Source organism: Eubalaena glacialis, chromosome 7 (assembly GCF_028564815.1).
Source record: "Eubalaena glacialis isolate mEubGla1 chromosome 7, mEubGla1.1.hap2.+ XY, whole genome shotgun sequence".
Lineage (NCBI taxonomy): Eukaryota > Metazoa > Chordata > Mammalia > Artiodactyla > Balaenidae > Eubalaena > Eubalaena glacialis.
Genome location: NC_083722.1, coordinates 71,035,187 through 71,057,164, shown reverse-complemented (window position 1 = coordinate 71,057,164; position 21,978 = coordinate 71,035,187). Strand labels below are relative to the sequence as shown.

General features: G+C 48.6%; 1 protein-coding gene and 1 pseudogene across 1 annotated transcript in view; both read left to right on the top strand.

The window, feature by feature from the left end:
* Positions 1–3,420: 3,420 nt before the first annotated feature.
* The window catches only part of SLC6A20 (solute carrier family 6 member 20), a 43,516-nt gene continuing 24,958 nt past the window's right edge, over positions 3,421–21,978 (top strand). The window contains exons 1-3 of the mRNA XM_061196632.1: positions 3,421–3,544; positions 19,357–19,497; positions 21,242–21,333. Coding sequence (XP_061052615.1) covers positions 3,424–3,544; positions 19,357–19,497; positions 21,242–21,333 — 354 coding nt within the window. The 5' untranslated portion in view covers positions 3,421–3,423. The remainder of the gene's footprint in view (positions 3,545–19,356; positions 19,498–21,241; positions 21,334–21,978) is intronic.
* Positions 10,879–11,420, top strand: LOC133094657 (protein ripply3-like; annotated as a pseudogene).

The following is a 21,978-nucleotide window of genomic DNA, read 5'->3' as shown; positions in this document are numbered from 1 at the left end:
GCGGCATGTGGGATCTTCCTGGACCAGGGCTCGAACCCGCGTCCCCTGCATTGACAGGCGGATTCTTAACCGCTGTGCCACCAGGGAAGCCCCGTAAACACAGCCATTATTAAAAATTAAGTTATATGAACTAACAAATGATTTAAAACAGGTAGTCAATACTCAAAGCCCACCACTTCCTAATTATTTTCTACACTATTAGCTCTGTTCTTGAGGTTATCTGTATCATTGCATATGTGTGGTGGACGTTCTGTTTAATGGTGAGCTACTGCACTTCTCTCCCAACTCCACGTTCGGTGACACCATGTTGGTAGCTTGGAATCGGCTGTGGTGGGAATATTTACACCATAGAAATTGGTAAACCTACATATCAGAGCTCTTGCCGCAGAGAGCCAGTTGTTAACCATCTGCCAGCCCACCACCACTAACGTCCACCCCCGGCTTTGCTGGCTCCCTGGGCAAGCACACCTACCCTTCCCAGGCCTGTTCTGTCCTCTCCTAGCAGCCACAGCAGCACAATGGGTCTTGTCAGGTTAGAGTCTTGTCAGATGGGGTTCAGGAAAGTGTGGGGATGCTACCAGGAGGCCTGAGGTGTTACTTAGTCCTGTTATAGGGATGCCTCCTGTGCTACCCACAGCCCCACCCAGCGCCTCACAGCATGAACAGGCTCCCAGGGGGTCTGCCAGTGTGACTGGACAGAGGTGCTGGCCTGATCCCTGGGGGAGGGAATCGAAGAGGGGCCTTGCTTATGTCAAACCAACAAACACCAAGCCGCCTCCTCTTCCAGGTTACAGGCTGGGCATCTCTCCAAGGTGCCCGGTTTCTGAAATGCGGCCACATAGCCAGGTAGTCTCTAGGGAAAAGTCATTCATGAGAACAAGAACATGCCAGGAGGATGGCTAGAGGCAGCAACATGCCTTCTTTACTATTCGACAGCATTAAAAGGCAGCCCTCTCTGTGGGTCTCTGAGACTTATTTTGCCACAAATTTTAATTATCAGGAATATCATCATGACCTTGGAGTTGGTAAGGGAGGGATCTCTTAAAATGACATTAAAAAAAAAAAACTAAAGGAGAACACTAAAGTGAAAGACTGGTAAATTGGGACTTCATTAAAATTAAGAACGTCTGTTCATCAAAAGACACCACTGATAAAATAAAAAGGCAACTCACAGACTGAGAGAAGAAATCTGTAATACATAAAACTGACAAAGGACCCATATCCAGAATATATAAAGAACTATACAGACAAGCCATTTAAAAGCTGGCAAAAGACTTGAACAGGCACTCCATGAAAGAGGATATGCAAATGACCCAATCAGCCTATGGAAAGGTATGCAGCCTTATTAGCATTAGGGAAATTAAGATTAATAGCCACAACGAACTATCACTACACACCCACAAGACCGGGTGGAACTTTGAAAACAGAATGACAAGTGTTGGTGAGGATGCACAGCAACTGAAACTCTCAGGGGAGTGTAAACTGGTACTGCCTCTCTGGAAACAGTTTGGCAACGTCTACTAAAGGTGCACATATACCTACCTGATGGCCCGGAGTTCCCAGCAATGCGTGGATTCATGCACCTAAGGACACGTACTAGGATGTTCAGTAATGCTTTATTCATCACAGTCCCAAACTGGAGACAACACAAACGTCCCTCAGCCATGAATTCGAGTATGTTCACCCCTCAGAACCCTAGGGGGCAGGGATAAAGGACATCATACACTGCACACCAGAATGTGAGTAAATCCCACCGAGGAAGCCAGGCAGCAAAGGGCACACACTGCATGAGTTCAGTTTTGTAGAGGTCAGAGCAGCTGAAACTGACCTCTGGGATGGAAACCAGGATAGTGGGTTCCTCTGGGGAGGAGGTGAGGGGTAAAAAAAACACTCTCTAGAATTCGAAGTCTAAAAATAAAAATCGTCTCCCCTGCTGCATTGAGAACTTTTTCTCCTTGTTGGAGGTAGGAAGGTCGAGGACAGGTGGTATGTCTGAGGAGCCCCTATCTTCCTCAGCACACCCCGCTTTCTCTTGTGCCGCTAGCCAGGCAGGAACTCCGGGGAAAGTCCAACCAGGGGTTGAGCCACAGTGGTGATTTCATTTTGGCATCAACTAAGATTCCTACTGGCAACTCTGCTTTTCATCTCTTTTTAATTTCACTTATTTATCAAGTATTTTCTTAGCTCTTACTCTGTACCAGATGCACTGTTCAAAGTATGTCATTATTTAATGTGTTATTCATTCATTCAGCCTGTAATAATGGCTTCTTTGTTGAGTCCTTAGTATGTGCCAGGTAGTAAGCTAAATTCTCAATTAATTCTCACATGAGCTCATGGAAGGGGAAAATATTTGTTCCCATTATAGATAAGGAAACAGAGGCTCAGAGAGGTTAAATGACTTGTTCAAGGTCACATAGCCAAGTTGGTGGCAGAACTGAGATTCAAAGCCAGATCCTGCTTCACTCCCAAAGCACCTGACTTAGTCGTTTCTAGCGACCTCCTTAAACCAAATCACCTGAGAGACTGGTAGAAATATGAGGTTTCTTAGCCCCCTACTCGAGCCGAGTGAACCAGAATCTCTGGCCCCAGGAGTAGAATCTCCCACAGTGGTTGTTCGAAACCTGATTCCTGGCCCCATCCTGCACTACAGAGCCAGACTCCCAGCCCTGCACACAGTAGGCACACACAACCTGTCTGTGGATGGAAGGAGATGGCTGCCTGGATCACTCCTCTTCCGCTGGAGAGGTGGGGGGAGTCCCTCGCTTCCTTCTGGTCTCTGGGCAAATGTAAGTCCCCTCCTCCGGGAAGCCCTCCTTGACCACCCCAGCCTACCCCCCCGCCCCCAGAACTGCTAACCCCTTTGCCTTAGTTGCCTTCCTTGCCTCTCTCTGTCTTAAATATGGACTAGGGTAGACCATATGGAATTATCCTTTCTGTAGGTCAAAAATAGTTGAAAATGGGCTATTTCATCCAGTTCATTTAAGCAATTCCCTTTACCAGAATGTCAGCTCCGGAAGGACTGGGGATGTTTGTGCTGTTCACAGCCCTGTCCCCAGACAAAGCCTGGCACACAGTAGGCACTCTGTAAATGCTGGGTAGGTGCTCGAGGGAACCCGACCACTCCCAGGAGCTCCACAGACGACGCACCAGACCCCACGTCGAGCTGGCGGGGCCCGGGCGCCATCCCGTACGGCGCAATCTCGGGTGCCTTCCCGGCCGCGGCGGCCCGGCGGCGGGGTGGGGCTCGCCGTCATCCATTTACCAGCCTCGCCCCTCCGACGCGAGCGCCGTTAATGAGATTAGCAATTAAAAAGCGGGCGAGCGGCCGCGGCAGAGGCGCGGGGCCATCCGCAGGCCGAGCCGGGCGGGACGGCGCTCTTGGCGGCCGCGCACCCACCGCGCCGCGCGCCGAGCTCCGGGGCCATGGACGAAGCGCGGCCCCTGTGGGCCACCCCGCTGCAGTTCGTGTTCGCCTGCATCTCGTACGCCGTGGGCCTGGGCAACGTGTGGCGCTTCCCCTACCTGTGCCAGATGTACGGCGGAGGTGAGTGCCGGCGCCCGGGCTGCGCAGTCCCCGCAAGACCCCGCGGGGTCGCCTTCTGTGCCTAGTGGCCTGGCGGTGCGCGCTGGGGTTGGCCCCATATTGCGTGCGAGTAAACTGAGGCTCAGAGAACGAAGTGATTTGCCCAGAGTCACAGAGGCGGGAATCGGACCTAGGACATCTCAGTCCACAGCTGGAGCTCTTATCCAGAGCGCCTTCCCGAGCCCTCTGCAGCCCCGACCCCATCCCCGGGGCGGCCAAGCCCTCCAGCGCGCCCTTGTCACCCTTGTTGGACAGGCTGCGGCTCTGCGAGCAGTAGGAGGCACGGGGTAGGGGGGACACTGTTTTCCTCCCTCGGGAGAAGAGGTGGCAGTGGTCTGACAGTGAGCAGGGAATTGTCTTGTTCAGCAGAAACTCGTTATACAACTTTCAGATCAGAAACATTCCTGGCAGCATGATTTGAAACTCAGGATAAAAGGATTTTGAGCTATTTCTTTAAATTTTTTATCACAAGATTGATTTGGGTTTGGGACCACAGTAGGCAGGAAGGCTAATCACTCTATTGCAGTGTTGTTCGTTTGTTTTGGTTTTTTACAAATTTTTCCTCTGAAGCATCACAGTGCACTCACTAGACAGCAACGCACCCACACAGCATTCGCATACCTTCCAGGGAGTTGGAGACGCCTTCTGTGACATGCCAGAGAACCTCAGTGAGGGTCAAGTGCCTTTTTGGAAGGCAAGGTGGCAATAGAGATTGAAGTCTCAGCATTAAAAAAATTTTTTTCTGAGTTATTCCATTTTTAGCATTCTACATAAAGAAAATAGTTCTGACAGAAGGTAGACAGTAGACGGATAGCCTCCATCTTTTAATAAGAGCCAGGCATGGGAAACCTCCTAAGCCCTCAACTAAAGGGGATTGGTTCCATAAATTATGGGACATGCACGCGGTGGTGCTCTTGGAAGCCATTAAGATGGTTTTTCAAAAAATGTATTTGAGTATTTTTTCATGTCATACATTAAATGGAGGGAGGGAAGTCAGATTCAAAGCTGTATAAAATGGATGATCTCAATTATGTTTTAAAGTATGCAGAGAAAAGAGGATGAACAAAAACATACCAAAGAGAATAAAACAATAGTTATCTTTGGCTGTGTGTGTGTGTGTGTGTGTGTGTGTTGTGGTGTCTTCTATACTTAGCATGAGTGGTTTTTTTCACCATAGAGGACAATGAAAGATGTTAGACCGAAGTATTTACTTGGTTTAACCTGTTCAAGAAGACCAACATAAAACACTACTCCCTCACTCTCACCCACCCCTCCCAGCTCAAAAAAAAAAAACTTGACAGAAGATTAATGTACAGTTTTTAAAAAAAATATTGCATTCTTAATCCTCTGACTCCTTTTTTTAATTTGAAAGGCATATATATATATATATATATATATATATATATCTCATAAGTATGTGAAGTGCGTGTATTCCCATATGCTCCAACAGCTTCATAACTGACTTTCGTAAGAATTATTTGTCAGGATGAGATTTCCGCATCATTCGGCATTCAGCACACCTACCCATGATACCTTTATCCTGCTACACGTTTCCCAAACATCAGGCCAGGTGAGCCTTGCTGTCACGTGACTATTTAATTCCTTGTTTCTAACAACAGCATTACCTGAGTAGTCTGCAGGTAGACACTGGTAAGGTGGGGTAGTTCTGAGGTGGAATATAATTGACCCTCAAACAACATGGAGGTGAAGGGCGTCCATCCTGCACGCTGTTGAAAATCCCTGAAAATCCGCATATGACTTACAGTTGGCCCTCCGTATCCACAGTTCCTCCATATCTGCGGTTCAGCCCACTGGAGATTATATAGTATTGTAGTACTTACTACGGAAAAAAGTCTGCGTATAAGTGGACCCATGCAGTTCAAACCCAGCGTTGTTCAAGGGTCAACTGTATATATAAATTGCTAGGGAAACAGCAAGACCTTCAAGACCCAGGAAAAGAAAGAAGAAATCTTGTGCCTGGTACAGAGTATGCTTAAGCTGATAGGTGGAAAGGTAGACGGATGGATGATGGTTGACCAGCAAATGGACACTGGGGAGAGGATGGATTGGTGGGTGGGTGGAGGGATGGATTGATGGATGGATGGGTCCAGGATGGACAGATGTAGGTTAGGTGGGTGGCATCCTCTCAGTCATCAGTGTCTACAGAACAAAGACCAAACAGCTTATCCTGGCTCGGTAAGGACTTGACCACCTAACACCTGCCCCTATTTCCATCTCATTTCCTGTCACTCATCTTCCAGCAGCCCCCCTCCCCGCCAACTATTCTGAACAACTGTCCATTAGTGAATGCCCACTCTCTACCTCCACACTTTTCCCAAGCTATTCCTCCACCTGGGATGCCACTGTTAGCCTGGGGCACTTCCAGCACCTGGGCAGAAGGCCTGCACTTTGTTCTAGAGTTTCTGTCGCCCACTAGCCCCGTCTCTGTGAAGTGGTGGGGTCAGAGGAGGCACCCAATGAATATTTGTTGCATGAAGAAGCCAGGTCTGTTATGAAAAGCCGCAGAGTTCGTGAGGCAGGGGCGCTGGTGGTTTTCCCAAGCCTTTCACTGCCCAACGGTGTCACCTACAGTAAGTGATTTCTGTTTACACTCCCGTTCTGTACCTGACAGGTAACTTACCGCATCATGAAAGGCTCCAGAGGGGGATCTAACTTCCCTCTACACAGAGCCCTGGCTTCCACCACCCCGCCCCCCGCCAGCCAGCAAAGAGCTTGTTTATAAACCGCAGAGCCAGGCTGCGCCAAAATACTTCCCAGAATAAAAAGGATTAGGGGTCCGTGCTCCTTCCCATGAGGCTTCCTTCCTGCTCTGTGGGCCAGGCGGCACAAGGAATGTTAATTCTGAAGATTACATTCCAGGTGCCAGCACCCTGACGCTAGAACAAAGGAAAGGCAGCTGAAGGAACTGCACAAAATCTGTGCTTGATAGTCAGCAGGCCTTGGAGACCAAGTCAAAGTCTAAGGCCGTGGTTGTTCAGGAAGAAATTGGGATGCAAATGTGTTGTATACCAACATGTGGAAAATGAGTGCACCTGCTGTTGACTTTTATATAAATGTGCTCAAATCATGGAAGAAACATGGAAGAATGAGAACATTGATGTGGCTCATGGAAATGTGGATTTTTTTCCTCTAAATTTTCTCTATGTGATATTTAACCCATAAAGAGGGGCAGTCAGAAGACACCTGACTAGGCAGTGGGACAATGACACTTTTCCTCAAAGCCCCTTCTGCTCCTCCCTGGTGCTTAGGTCATTGCATCTCAGACTTTGCCCACCGAAGCTTCTTGATAAACTACAGACTGCTGGCCCCGCCCCTAGAGATTCTGATTTGGAGAACTGCAGGGGAGGGCAGGATTCTGCATTTCTGACAAACTCCTAAGTGATGCCGATGGATGCTGCCGGGCCATGGACCACACTTTAGAGGAATCCCCGACCCCAGACCACCAGCTGCTGGGAGCCAGGCGGTGGGGTGCCAATAATGTGGAACAACTGGCTTTTGGAGGGAGGAGCAGGACCTAATTTATTGCATTTGCTGATGACCATGGTGTAAATACTCCCACTGTGGCCAAGTTCAGACTAACCAGTGGAATGTCTGGGAATGTGGGGTTGGGAGGAGATGTGCAGCTCTTGAGAGCTGGTGTGAGCCAGCCCCGGCATGCCTGGAGCCACAGCCCTTCGGGGCAGCACCCAGCCTGGGATTGAGCCACACCAGGCCAGTCCACAGATGGACGGGTGGGCAGCACGACGGCTGCTCCCTTGTGTACTGTGCGCATGTGTGTGTTGTGCTCGGTCTCTGGCCCTGGGTGTTTCTACAGTGCTCCTGGATGGAACAGAAGCCTGAGTTTCAGAGATTGTGAAGTATCAAACACAATTTGCAAAGTAAGCTCGAGAGGCTGGGTCCCGGCCGTCAGAAAATGTCCCTGGGAGTCTCATATCTGCTGCTCATCCTGGGATTTCCAAATTCAGTCCTGGTGACAACCACACTCTTGGGCTCCTAACATGTGCCAGGCACATGTAGGGTGGACACAGGGGACTGAGGCAGAGATGTGATGAGGGTTAGGTTGGGGTTAGGCTGGGCCTGTAATAAGGAAGAACCTTTATATTCTATCACAAGTTAATCAGTAAAGGGATGTTGCCTATAAGCTTAAATTATACATAATGGCCCATCTCTGGGAACCCTGGCTCCCAGGTAAGGAGCATTAAGCTAAAATACCTTTGTTTAGCTCACAGCAAACATCCTGACGAGGCTCACCTGTGAATGGCTCATCCCCCCCTCTGGAGGCTGACCGGAACCAGGAAGTGCTTGGCTTTACTCCCTCCCCTTTAGTATAAAAGAGCCTGAATGCTAATTTAGGCAAGATGGTTCTCTGGGAGATGAATCCGCAATCTTCTCAGTTTTCTGGCTTTCTGAGGGAAGTCGCTCTTCCTTCCCCCAGCAACTCATCCCTAGATTTATTGGCCTGTCGTGCAGTACAAGCTTGGACTCGGTAACAAATTTTGGGTTGGGGAATTTTCCAGTAAGGCCCTAGCAGCTGCCGGGACCACTTGTCCTGAGAATCTGCCCTTCAAAATTCCCCAAAGTGGCACCGGCTGCCCCAGCGCTAGGCAATTGGAACAAGGAATTGATATTTGGGAGCCAACGGGTTCCATACAGTAGGGTAAGTCACTCCGGTGTGTACAGCCGGAAACTTTATTTCCTCTCCATTTGGGGCTTTTTCTCCAAAATAAGCCAGTTTGTTTTGTATTTGAGTGGGGTACCCTGTTGGAGAGAGGAAGGAGTTGTTGGACTTTTACCCGTTTCGTTTGCTGCTTTGGATGCTAGCACTGGTATGTTGCCATTTGTGTTTTGTTTGTCTTGAATTTCTGTCTTTAAAAATGGAGAATGTTTCAACTATCCCTAAAGAAAGTCCTCTGAGGTGTGTTTTGGATAAGTGATCTGATTACAGCCATGACCCATGAGTAGAAGATGATGATATTTTATTGTAACATTGTGTGGCCACAGTACCTGTTAGAAACACCACGAGGGGTTTAGGCAGAGTTATCTTGGGACCCTGTGTACCGTATACTGCTACCCTTGCTGTGTTCATTACGTCGTTTGTGGTCTCCTATGTCGTTGTTATATGTAAAACCCCAAGACCAAACTTGAGGGTTTATTTAGATTTTCTGTTTGTTCTTTGGGTTTTTTGTTTCATTTTGTTTGGTACTCTTTCTCCATTTACAGCCAAAACAATTTTGTGATATTTAAAACTCTTAGTGATGTCAGATGGAGGAAAGGAATAGAAAAGGGGGAAAAAAAAAAAAAAAAAAAAGACCTGTCTGTAGGACATTCCCAGGGAAAAGAGAAAGGTTCTACTTGGTTCCTAAAATCACCAAAAGCCCCAGCCCAGAATTCAGCCCGGTTGGTTGATGCCAAGGCAAAAAGGCATCCTTTTAATTGTTAGAGATGATCAATTGCTATTTATGGTTTTATGGTGGCTTTTCTGTGAAGAAGTGCGGAAGAATGATGAAATTCTTTACATGCAAGTATTTGTGCTATTACATCAGGGAAAATAAGAAAAAGAAAGGAATGAGAGTGAGGATAGGTTGCTTCAAACCTTAACTACTCCAGCTGAGCTCGGGACTGCCCCTCCTTCTAGGGATCAACTAGAAAATCCTGTGTTAGTTCCTGGGGCACAGGGGCCTGGTATGGTATTGCCATCTAAGACCCGACAGGGCACCCAGTTGGGGTGAGGAGCCACTCCTGGGGCAGGGCAATTTCCCTTACGCCGTTATCTCATAGGGGGCCTAAATGCCAACAACCAACCAGCTGGGTTTCTCAGACTTGTTTATTTGAAAAGATTGCAACCCTCCTTTATAGGGAGCTCTCCTACACCTGAACCCACTTGGCAGTACCAACAGCTGAACCAAATTGGAACCCAATGAGGGAGGACTGCCCTTATTAGAGCATTACTTATCAGTGCATCTTGGCAGGGCTTTGAAAAGGGGAGCCAAAGCAAAAGAGGTTGAACAAAATTAAGCAAAAAAACAAATGAAGACCCCTCTGAATTCTTGGAGAAGATTTATCAGGCCTACAGACATTATACTAATGCAGATCGTGTGGCCCCTGAAAATATTAGAATCATAAATTTGACCTTTTTTAGGGGGGGCGAAGTGCCTTATATCAGGAGAAAGTTAAAAAAATAAGATGGTTCATTTGAAATGAACCCTTCTCAATTGGTAGATGTTGCTTTTTAAAGTGTTCAACAGGGCTTCCCTGGTGGCGCAGTGGTTAAGAATCCGCCTGCCAACGCAGGGGACACGGGTTCGATCCCTGGTCCGGGAAGATCTCACGTGCCGCAGAGCAACTAAGCCCGTGCGCCACAACTACTGAGCCTGCGCTCTAGAGGCCACGAGCCACAACTACTGAGCCCGGGAACCATGACTACTGAAGCCTGCATGCCTAGAGCCTGTGCTCTGCAACAAGAGAAGCCACTGCAATGAGAAGCCCGTGCGCTGCAATGAAGAGTAGCCCCCGCTCGCCGCAACTAGAGAAAGCCCGCACACAGCAGCAAAGACCTAACACAGCCAAAAATAAATAAAATAAAATAAAATAAATTAATTAAGAAAAAAATTAAGTGTTCAACAGTGAACAACAACAGAAGAAAGAAGATGCAAAATGAAGCGCCACTTTTTTGGCAGTGGCATTGAATTCCCGGAAGGTGAGTAATTGGAAGAGAGGTAAGTCACCGTTGGGGTGGGAACAATGCACCTGCTGGAAGGAGGAGGAACATTGGAAAACAGATTGCCCTAGGCTAAAACATAAGAAGAAAAACAGAGATGAGAGCCTCTCATACGATAGAAAGAGAGGAACACTGGTGAATGAAGAGGCCAGGGGCTCCCTTGGACTGGAGGTGCCTAATTCCCTACAGGAACCCCGGGTGAAATTGACAGTGGGGAATGAGCTGATTAACTTTCTGACAGACCTCACCCTGAAGTTTTTCACCGGAACAGCTTGGCATCAGAGACCCACCAGAACACACTTTAAGCCTACAGATGATGCTCAGGAAAACCCCAGGAAGGGAGACAGCTCTTCCCCCATGCTCCCCACCCTCCCCAGGTCAATGAAAAGGTAAGACCAGAAGTGTGTGCTCATGGCACCCCAGGGAGGGCCAAAAACACACGACCAACACAAATCCCATTAAAAAGGGACGCTGGGAGGTGAGCGCCCTCACCCGAGTGGTTAAAGGCACGGCCGGTCGTGGGCACTGCTGGAGGGGGGCGGGCTCCGAGAGCACCATGAGACCCGAGGCAGCGGCCGGAGCCCAGGAGGCGCAGGGATGCATCTGTCACTGCCCTGGGGGTGGTCCCTAGGGACCACCACTGCCACGCCTGAGAGCCAAACACCATGGAGACCTTGTATCCTGACCCCCTAGGTTGCTGACCCCACCAGAATTGGAAGCCAGCTTGAGGCTGGGTATGACCAACAAACCTTTGGATCGAAGGGGGCCTTTGGGTTTCAGCATCCTGTAAGACTTTATTTACCCATTTCTAAGCATCAACAGTATCTGCAGAGTTCCGGGGAGAAGGTGCTGGCCAGTTTCCCTGTGCAAGCCACCATTCACTTCTATAACAATGAGTCCAATTCAGATGAGCAGGAGGAAGGAGCCCAGCCCTCCCACCTTCAGTGTCAGGAGGCGCAAGACGGCCCAGGAGGAAAGGGCAGAGACCGGCTGACAAACCCAGGATGGCAACCCGGAGGCTGCAGTGGCCTCAGTGGTAAGGGTTTGCTCCACCACCCTGACTCTCCAGAGGATGCTGGGTACCCCTCATCCAAATAAGTCTGTTTCTCCTGCACCAGACCAACTTCACATGTGCCCTATGGGACAGCCCTTGGGGACAGACGCTCCAGGACACTTTGCATTTCAACTGGGTGTACAAGGACTTGACTTTCTCTGGCCGGCACCCCACTCGTGGCAAGGACTCAGCTTTTACTAATCCTTCTCCTAGTGATTCTTTGTGCCTCATTTATACCTTTGAGAAAGGATTCTAGGACCAAGAGGTTTGCATCCACATGGGTTGCTATCAGGCGGGGCCAACTTTCAAAGTACGTTCATCAGTGTCACGGTGCTGATCAAACAACAAATTATTCCATATCGATTAATAACCCACCCATGCCTCTCACTTAACCTGAGACCCTTTATTTGGCTGTTTCCACTTTTGTAAAAATGGTTCAGATATTGTCCGAGGTTGATGTGGTTGCTTAGTGACATTCTGAAAAATAAAAACTTATTTATAAAAAACACACAAACACACTGAATAATTTCCATAAAAGTAACAAAAATAAAAAGATAAGGATTTGGGGGGGGACCATTCTGGATAAAAACATATATGATGCTTGTCTAAGGGCTGCGTGTATGAATAGAGAGACGAGCTTTAACTCTTAGTTGAGGACCGCTTTGGGCTTATTACTTGACTAGAGTAACACTGTTTTCAATCAAAGTACCTAATGTAATATTATTTTCAGCTTTTTATATTTTGATGACCAAATGAGTGTATTTGTCAAGGTTTTTTACTTAACTATTTTACATGTTGTTGTCTTCCCAATTTCTACTTGAAATATTTTGAGAGACAAAAAAAAAAAAAAAAAGGACGCTGGGACAATCTCCTCTGAGGCAAGAGAATCGCTTCTTCCATTGATAGACTTGTCAAAATACCAGCCAGTGTGTTCAGGAGAGGACAAGGTGAGGGCCGAAGAGTAGGGTTTCACTTGGACCCCACCTCACCTGGCTGGAAATGTAGTGCACAAGGAATTGTTTTGATCCCTGAGGCATCTTGGGCACCGTGCTGCGGCACATTCACAATAGTGTCCATTAGGGGGAGATGCCACCTTACAATGGATTCAAAAGTCAGGGGAGTTCCCAGGAGGTCCAGTGGTTAGGACTTGGTGCTTTCACTGCCAAGGGCACGAGTTCAGTCCCTGGTCGAGGAACTAAGATCCTGCAAGCCACTCAGCACAGCCATTAAAAAAAAAAAAAAAGCATATAATGGGGCCTAACCTACAAAAGGCCATCCAGCAAGTCACTCAGAATTGCATGATTTGTGCTAAAAATAACCCAAAGGCGGCTATTGGACCTCCCCAGATGGGGACCCAACACAGGAACCTGCACCACCGAGGACTGGACTCAAATGCCTTGAGCTGCAGGAAGTCAAGTCTGTTGAAATGCACAAAGAAAGCTTTGAGTAAAGCCCTTCCTGGGGACAGTGTGGGCCTCAGTGTGTCAAGAACGTGTCTGTCAAAGGTGTTTGTTGTGGCAGTGTGGCTGATGACAGCAAAAATGACCCGCCGATGGAAGCAGCTGGCCTCACAGCTCAAGGGGATTATCTTGAACCATCAAGGCCAAATCAGTGCTGCATGTGCACCTGTACCGAATTGTCACACAGCTCACATTGCTTGCAAGTTAGCTGGGCTGAAGAAGATTGATCCTTCTGGGGGACAAGCTGGAAGATGGCCCCCAATTCTTAATCTGGGGATGCTGCCATCATTGATATGGTTCCTGGAAAGCCCATGTGTGTTGAGAGCTTCTCTGACTCTCCTCCTCTGGGCCATTTTGCTGTTTGTGACATGAGAGACAGTTGCTTTGGGCGTCATCAAAGCAGTGGACAAGAAGGCAGCTGGAGCTGGCAAGGTCACCAAGTCTGCCCAGAAAGCTCAGAAGGCTAAGTGAATATTATTCCCCAATACCTGCCACCCAGTCTTAATCAGTGGTGGAAGGATGGTCTCAGAACTGCTTGTCTCAATTGACCATTTAAGTTTAATAGTAAAAGACTGGTTAATGATAACAATGCATCATAAAACCTTCAGAAGGAAAGGAGAATGTTTTGTGGACCATTTGTTTTTGTGTGTGGCAGTGTAACGTTCTTAATTTTTAAAATCAGTACTCTTTAATTGGTTAAAGCCCTCCTTGAGGAAATTATCCCCTGATTAGGATTAAGGCATTGGAACTACATTCATCCTGGAGACCACAATCAACAGGAAAAACTGAGAAAGTGAATACTAACTTGACTTGGGATAAGGCCTTACCAGTTGCCCTGCTGTGAATCAGTGGCTCCCAGAAGCAGGCTTAAAATAAGTTCCTTTGAAATGTTGTGTGGTAGGCCATTTCAGGTGTCTGCACAGGCGAGAGAATCTATAAATGCTCTAAAAGACCTAGCAGTTGCCAACTATGTTAAAACTTTGGGCACTATACTAACCTCTGTTCACGAGGTTTGCCTCCAACAGGTCTGCCTATCCAACTGAAGTAAATGGTAATTTCATTGTAGCTGGAGAAGCGTCAACCTATTTAATTTTGTCCAAATAAATAGCACAGGAATTTAGTATATGTATTGGGAACTGGAACAAAAACTCAAGTCCAATTACAAATTAGACAACAAAGTGCTAAGGGGTTTCATCACATTCAAATACTTGGAGATAAAAAAGGAAAGATTCTAAGGAATATTCATTGCCCCATTTAGCCGGAAGTAGCCAGAGCAGTCTTCATCACTTTCCCCACAAAACCGTGGAATGGACATCGACAGTGGGGAATTGTAATAAGGAAGAACCTTTGTATTCTACTACAAGTTAATCACTAAAGGGATGTTGCCTATAAGCTTAAGTTACACATAATGGCCCATCTCTGGGAACCCTGCCTCTTGGGTAAGGAATGTAAAGCTAAAGTACCTTTGTTTAGCTCACAGGAAACATCCTGACCAGGTCCACCTGTGAATGACTGCAGGCAGGAAGAAATTAACACATTCCCTCCGGAGGCTGACCAGAACCAGGGAATACTTGGCTTTACTCCCTCCCCTTTTAGTATAAAAGAAGTCTGAATTCTCAGTCAGCCAAAATGGTTCTTTGGGATACAAGTCCACCATCTTCTCGGTCTGCTGGCTTTCTGAATAAAGTCGCTATTCCTCGCCCTAGCAATTCATCTCGATTTTATTGGTCTATGTGTGGCGAGCTGTACAAGCTTGGACTCAGTAACAGGCCATCCACACAGGGCTGGGTAGGTGCCTCTGTTACCTGTTTCTGCATGACAGACCACTCTAAAACTGAAGGACTTAGAAGGAATGATAGAATAAGAAAACCACCATTTGTCAACCAACACAGTAAATAATTGTTTCAGGCAGGATTCTACCCATGGATGCTAAAAGTAGTGGGCAAAGGTCTGATGAGAAATAGGATAGTTACCTGGTCTCAAAATATCTCCCTACAAGATACGTAGTCATTTCAAAGGGGAAATAGTAACTTTCAGCAGAGAAACCTGGTGGACCCCACCTTAACCTAGTGAGTAAGTTAACATTTCCAAGCATGGGGCAAATCTACATTTTGTCCCTCCGGACAAAGAACCAGGTCACTTCAGTGTTCCTGCCAAAACTGAAAATGAGGGGCATTCCACAGAATAACTGGCTAGTGTCTCCAGTGTGTCAAGGTCATGAAAGACAAAGACTGAGGCACTGTCCTAGATTAAAGGAAGCTAACTAGATGTGGCAGATGCCATGTGCGATTGTGAGCTGTATCTGAGACCAGGAAAAGGACATTAGTGGAATAATTGATAAAATTCCAGTAAGGTCTGCAGATAAAATAATTCTGTATCAGTGTTAATTTCCTGATTTTTTTGCTCAGTGCCCTGGGATTATGTAAGAGAATGTCTTTGTTTTTAGGAAAGACATACTGAAGTATTAAGAGGTAAAAAAGTCATGGCTAAAACAGTTTATTTCTCACACTTCTGTGAGTGGCTGGGCACTTCTCTACTGGTTTCATCAGGCCTGGCTCACGCGGCTACATTTGCTGGTGGGTGGGCTGGGCTGGAAGTGCCCTCACACGTTGGCAGTTGGTGCTGAGTTGGCTGGGCCCCTCGGCTCTCCTCCACGTGGCCCTTCATCCCCAGGTAGCCTAGACCAGCTTGTATACGTGGTGGTCTCAGGGCCATGCTCCAAGAGGATGAAGGTGGAGCTGTAAGGTATCTTGAGGTCTGGGCTCTAGAACCACCATGGTGCCCTCTTGCCCACATTGTACTGGACGAAGCAAGTCCCAGGGCCAGGCCAGATCCATGGGTGGAAATAGACTCCACCTCTTCCTGGGAGCAGCTGCAAAGAGTGTGTGGCTGGATTTAGTCTCCCACACTATTGCCTCATTGAGATGCATGGGGGCAGATGCACCCTTTTTCAGGCCCCTGTTAGCTTCTCCCTGATGCCAGGGTCTCCTCATACAGAGCCAGGGTCAGAATTTTTACATAAAAGGAGCATGGGGAACAGTCCAGTTGGAAGAGGGTTGGTTAATGGACTTGTTCTCAAACTGATGACAAAACAAAATTATTTTATTGAGGTATATTTGCATGCAGAAAAATTCATGTTTATTGGCATACAGTTATATGAATTTTGACAAATGCAGGCAGTTGTTATCCCCACAATCATGTCCCCTTGTAGTCAGCCCCTCCTTACTCCCAGCCCCCAGCAGCCACAGATCTGTCTTTTTCCCTATAGTTTTGCCTTTTCCAGAATGTCATATAAATGGAATCACACAGTACGTTGCCTTTTGAATCTGGCATCTTTCACTTAGCATAATGCTTTTGAGATTCTCCCATGTGGCTGCATGAATCAGTAGTTTGTTTCTTTTTATTGGCTGAGTAACACTCCATTGTATGGACGTACCAGGGTTTATTTATCCATTCACTCACTGAAGGACAATGAGGTTGTTTCTAGTTTATGACAACTGTGAATACAGACACTGTAAATGTTCAGGTATAGGTTTTTGTGTGAACATAAGTTTTCATTTCTCTAGGGTAAATACCCAGGAGTGGGATTGCTGGTCATACAGTAAATGTATGCTTAACTTTACAAGATACTGTCATACTGCTTTCCAGAGTGGCTGAACCATCTTACATTCCCACTAGTAATGTATGGGAGTTCCTCCAAATCCTCGTCAGCATTTGGTATTGTCAGCATTTCCTATTTTAGCCATTCTAATAGGTGTGTAGAGTCATCTCATTGTGGGTTGAATATGCAGTCTACTAAGGAACACCAGTGCTGATCATCTTTTCATGTGCTATTTTACCATTCATATATTTTCTTCAGTGAAATGTCTGTTCATATTTTTGTACATTTTTGAACGAGTTCTTTTCCATTTTTGAGTTTTTATATATTCTAGATATAAAGATACATGGATATCTTTGTCAAATGTGTTTTGCAAATACTTTCTCCCAGTTTGTAGCTTGTCTCTCCTCTTAACAATGTCTTTCATGAAGCACAGTTTTAAAATGAAGTCTGATATTTTATCAATATTTATCAATATTTTCTTTCACAAATAGTGTTTCTGATGTTGTATCTAAGAAATCTTTGCCTAACCTAAGGTCAGAAGGATTTTCTCCTGTGTTTTCTTCTAGAAGTCTTACAGTTTTAAGTTGTACATATAGGTCTATGATCCATTTTGAGGGCTTTTGTTTAGTATAAAATGTGATATATGCGTTGAGGTTCTTTGTTTCTGCATATGGATGTTCAATGTTCTAGCATAATTTGTTGAGAAAATGATCATAGAGCAGACCCACGGGGATTGTGTGTGTGTTTGGATGGTTGGGCAGTGGGAGGGGCAATAGAAATTACTGAAGGGCAGCGCTAAGGAACCCATCTGGGCACCTTGAATGTCCAACCTTCCCACAGGCAGTGGACCATCAAGCAGGCTCTGTGAAAGAGAAAAACCTTCCGTGGACCTTGCCAGGCCTCCTGTGGCTACTGTTTAACATCTTGGGTGAAAACAATCTTTTCTTATAACCACTGAGGGTTCGAATGCTGCTCCAGGCAGGTTGTGCCAACGCAACCTGTATTGATGGGTATATGGTGGGTGGGAGTCCCTGGCAGCCTCGTGGACTCCTTGCTGTTGAGAGGAACTGGGTAAGATGCTGCAACACCTCCCTGCTGGGCAGGAAGGGAGCAGGGCCTGGCAGAGTCTTCAGAGCAGGGTCCAGAAATGAGGGGGCAGGATTCGTTGTAGCCTTGATGTGAGCAGGGAGGATGAAGCTGGGAGTGCGGAGGTCCGGTGATGTGGGGCCCGCTCTCCCGAGCACACGCTGGCACCTTTCTCTCCGTGGTGAGCGGGCCTTGCGGGGGCCCTGCTTGGCCTTGGTGCCAGCCATTCTCCTTCTGGGATTTCTGTCCCGAGGAAATAATCAAACACGTGGACCGGTCTTTGTTTAGGACGGCAGAAAACTGTCAACAGCCTAAGTGCCCGAGGACTGATGTGATGAAAGAAATTCTAGGCTCATTCTCCCAGTGGAATGTTGTGCAGCTTCTTAAGGGGTGATGGGAAGGTACATGGTGTGGTCGAGAGAATGACTGTGAGATCCTGTCGGGAGAGAAAAGTGGGTTATAGGACAGCACATATGTACAATGGAGGCATTTTTGTAAATATTAGACGTTCCTGTGAACATATGTATTGTGTTGTTTACCTTAATACTTCCAGAGCCAGTTCCTTCTGTAACCAGCCTTTAATTCCTGCAGCTGTAGAGTCAGGGTTTTCTTTTAATCAGAAGTCCTGCCCTCCTCTCCCAGTGAACCTTTTTTCAGGTCCACTGCCAAGGAGCTAGGAGCTGGGGGAGGGATGTCCAAGGGGCTGCGGAGGAGGGGGCGGGACCAGCAGGAGAAGCAGTGGGGCAGCTGGGGTGGGGGACGCCCCATCAGGCTGCCGTCCTCTGTCCATGTGTCTGGCAGTGGGGGGGGCCTTTTGTAGCTCCGTTCACATGTCCTGGCTCCCCACTATCACCAAGGGCCATTGTCTGCAGATGCCTCCTTAGGAACCAGTGGGTTTAAAATTTGAACTAGTCACGATACCCTTTATTAAAATGAAAACTTAGGCTGAAGGCCACTGTATAAAACGGATGTACATCCAACAGAGGTGCTCTGTAAAAGGGAGCTGGTGGCCTGGGCTCGGTCCATCGGGGACCTCCTTGTCTCCACACATACATAGCAAGCCCTTGCCTCATCTCTGAAGACAAAGGCCCAGAGGAGTATTCTGTGGCTCCAGACAATCATGAAGCAGCTGAAATTCCTCTGCCCAGGTGATCCCTCATGGGCAGGGAGCAGGGCTGCTACTCTCCCATCCATCCTACACTCAGCTCAGGGCCCGGCCCAGAGGAAGCGTTTAGTAAAACAGTTGTTTGATGTAATACCTCCCGTGGGGCACCATCTGGGCCACGTCAGAAGCCCAAAGGAAGTGTGTGGAGGTGGGTGGCTGGCTGACTGGATTCAGAGGTGATGTTCAAAACATTTAACCACTCAGACTCTGATCAACTATTAGTTGCTACAATAGAAATGGAATGGGGGTTTCTGGCAGAGGGGCTGGGGCAGCTGAGGCCTTGAGGAAGGCGCTCAAGGGTCTTGGCATGGTGGCAATTTACCACCCAGGATGGGCGTATTTAACGATCTTAACAACTGATGTGGCTGCATGTCATCCATGGATGGAATGATGAATAGAAAGACAAAAGGATAGAAGGACAGCTGGATGGATGGAAAGACAGAAGAGTGGATGGGTGGAAGGACGGAGGATGAGTAGAAAGAGACGAAGATGGATTCCGAGGGAAAGATAAAATACAAGAAGGGATGGAGGATGGATGGAAAGGTAGAAGGATGAATAGACTAGTGGAAAGACGGGAGGGTGGATGGAAGGCCATTTGCACAGAGGTTAGGTGGGTTCCAGAGTAAAGCCCTGGGTGATGGCCTGGTTTCGGCCCTGGACACCCACAGGTAGTTTCCTGGTGCCCTACATCATCATGCTCACCGTGGAGGGCATGCCGCTCCTGTACCTGGAACTGGCAGTGGGGCAGCGCATGCGCCAGGGCAGCATCGGCGCCTGGAGGACCATCAGCCCCTACCTCAGTGGCGTTGGTAAGTGCGTGCTCTCCAGTCCTCTCCCACCTGTGGACCCCCAGACTGTGTTTTGGGCAGGAGAAGGTGACGGGGGGAGTCCCTTGGCAAAGCTGCTGGAGCAAGGGGCAAGCGTGAGGCCCCAGAGAGAGCCCTTGAGTGGGGCGGGCAGAAGGCCCAGGAGGGGTGCCATAGAATGTGGGCTGAGAGGGGCCGGATTTCTTACCCACAGGACGGTGAGAGAGGGAGGAGGCACAGCCTCTGGGGAACTGATGCCACATTGCTTCTCTTCTCTGGGGCTCCGTTTGCTCATTTGTAACAGGGAAACAGCTGCCCAAGAAAGGAGCTGTAACTCAGTGACCTGTCCAGCAACCAGTCTGGGAACCCGTATAACGGCTCCCTCTGTCAGTGAGCCCCTGCCCTGTGCCAGGTGCTGGCCTGTCTGTGTATGTGTGTGGGCTCATTTAATCTTCATCGCACCAGAGAGGGTGTGGGTGCCATTAACATCTCCAGTGCATGGAGGCCGAGGCACAGTGGATGGCAAGAGGGGCACTGCTTTCCATCCTGCCTCCCCTGAATTACTTTGAGCCAGTGTCCAGGGTGCCCGCGGGAGATCTTTGCCCGACCTGTGCGGCCCTCGTGGGCCGGGGCTCCTCTGCTGAACTTTGACCAGCAGTGGCCACGGTCTGTTCTGCTCACCTCTCCCACCCCCCAGGCAGAAAGGGGGACAGGAAAGTTTCAGGAGCAAGGAGGATGTGAACTTGGGCGTGACTTAGTCTCAGATGCAGAAGAAATGTGTCCGGTGGCCTCACAAATCACCTCCAAATCGAACTGCCTCCTCATCTTGAATGGCTGTTAATATTTAACACAGAGGTGTGTGGTTTTACAATCGGCCCGAGTCATCAATCACAGAGGGCTTCTCTGAGGCAGCATTTGCTGAATAGGAAAAATACCAGATGTTGGTGCCAATCGGGGATGCTGGTGAATGTTTAACAACCAGCTCAGGGAGGTGGGGGGGGAGGGGAAGGCCTGGTTGTAGCATTTACTGATACTGGTGGTGTAACTACTGCCACCACGGCCACCATCAACTTCTAAGGAGATGTCCCGGAGCATGGGGCTGGGCAGAGATGTGCACAGTGGCTCTCAGGGCTGGTGAGGACCAGCTCCAGAACACCACTGGTTGTGGAGCAGCCCTCTCTGTGCTCCGGGTCCCCCGAACACCCCCAATGGTTCCCTGCAGGCCTGACCAGGTCAGGGGTAGCCCCCATCCCCTCCACTCCTGACACACCTCCTCACACCCTGTTCCCTGCCACTGCTGGGCAGGGTTTGGCACAAGTGACCCAGCTTCAGGTAAGCCAAGGAGAGAGCAACCGTTATGCCTGGCATCAGTGACAAAGTGCTTCTCACACTAGGTGCGAATCCTAGTTGTGCCACTTAATAGCTGTGTGGTGTTGGGCAAGTGCTGTGTCTCAGTTTCCCTCTCTGCGAAGTAGGCATAACGTCGCATTTCACAACATCGTTGTGAGGACCTAAGCACATCAAAAGAACATCACAGGCCTCACGTCCCAGAAGATGGGGAGGGAGGTAGTGGAAGAGACTAACCCTTAGAAAGTGCTCGCAGGTGCCAGGTCACAAACCTGGTTTTGCCGTCCCAGGGCGGGCACTGCAGGCATGTCCTGGGGGCTCTGGGCGGGACCCCCGCTGCCCCGTCCAGGCAGGCGGGGTAGGGGCCGTCCTCAGCACCCTCTGTGTCCTGTCCCTGCAGGCGTGGCCAGTGTGGTGGTGTCCTTCTTCCTCTCCATGTACTACAATGTCATCAACGCCTGGGCCTTCTGGTACCTCTTCCACTCCTTCCAGGTGAGCGCACCCGAGCAGGGGTCAGAGCGGGAAAGGGGGAGGGCAACAGAGTGCCCACTGCCGGCGCATGGGTGGAGCATGGGGGCAGCAGCCTCGAGGGAGTCAGGAGCTGTCAGGAAGTGGTGCGAAGGGCTGGGGGAGGCTGGGCGCCCCCAACCAAGCGGAGGACTTCTGAGCCAGGGATCTATGGACCCCTGCTGTTGTGTGTGATGTATGTGCACATTTTGGGGGAGCAGGCCCATGGCTTTCATCGGGTTCTCTCTGAAGGATGTGACCCCCCCCAAAATATTAAGAACCACTGCAGAGGGGGCCCAGGGGGAAACCTGTGGAGAGAACTGATGGGGAAGGGCTCCGCCCACTGAGCGTAACAGTACCGGCCTCCCTCCTCTGCCCCCTTCCTGCCTCTCATCACTTGTCCTTCCAGGTTTTTGACTCCAGGCTGGGGCCCTCCTTTTCTCTACAAAAGTTCTCCTAGAAGGACCATTGTCACCCCTGTAACACAATAGCAGCTATTCCCAAGATTAAACATTTTAAAAATGCATTTCTGATTATAACCATAGCTGATGCTCATTGTAGAAAATATGGAAGGAAATGGAACATGTAGAGAAGAGAGGACCCTAATTCCACACCGAGTGGTGGTTTTCA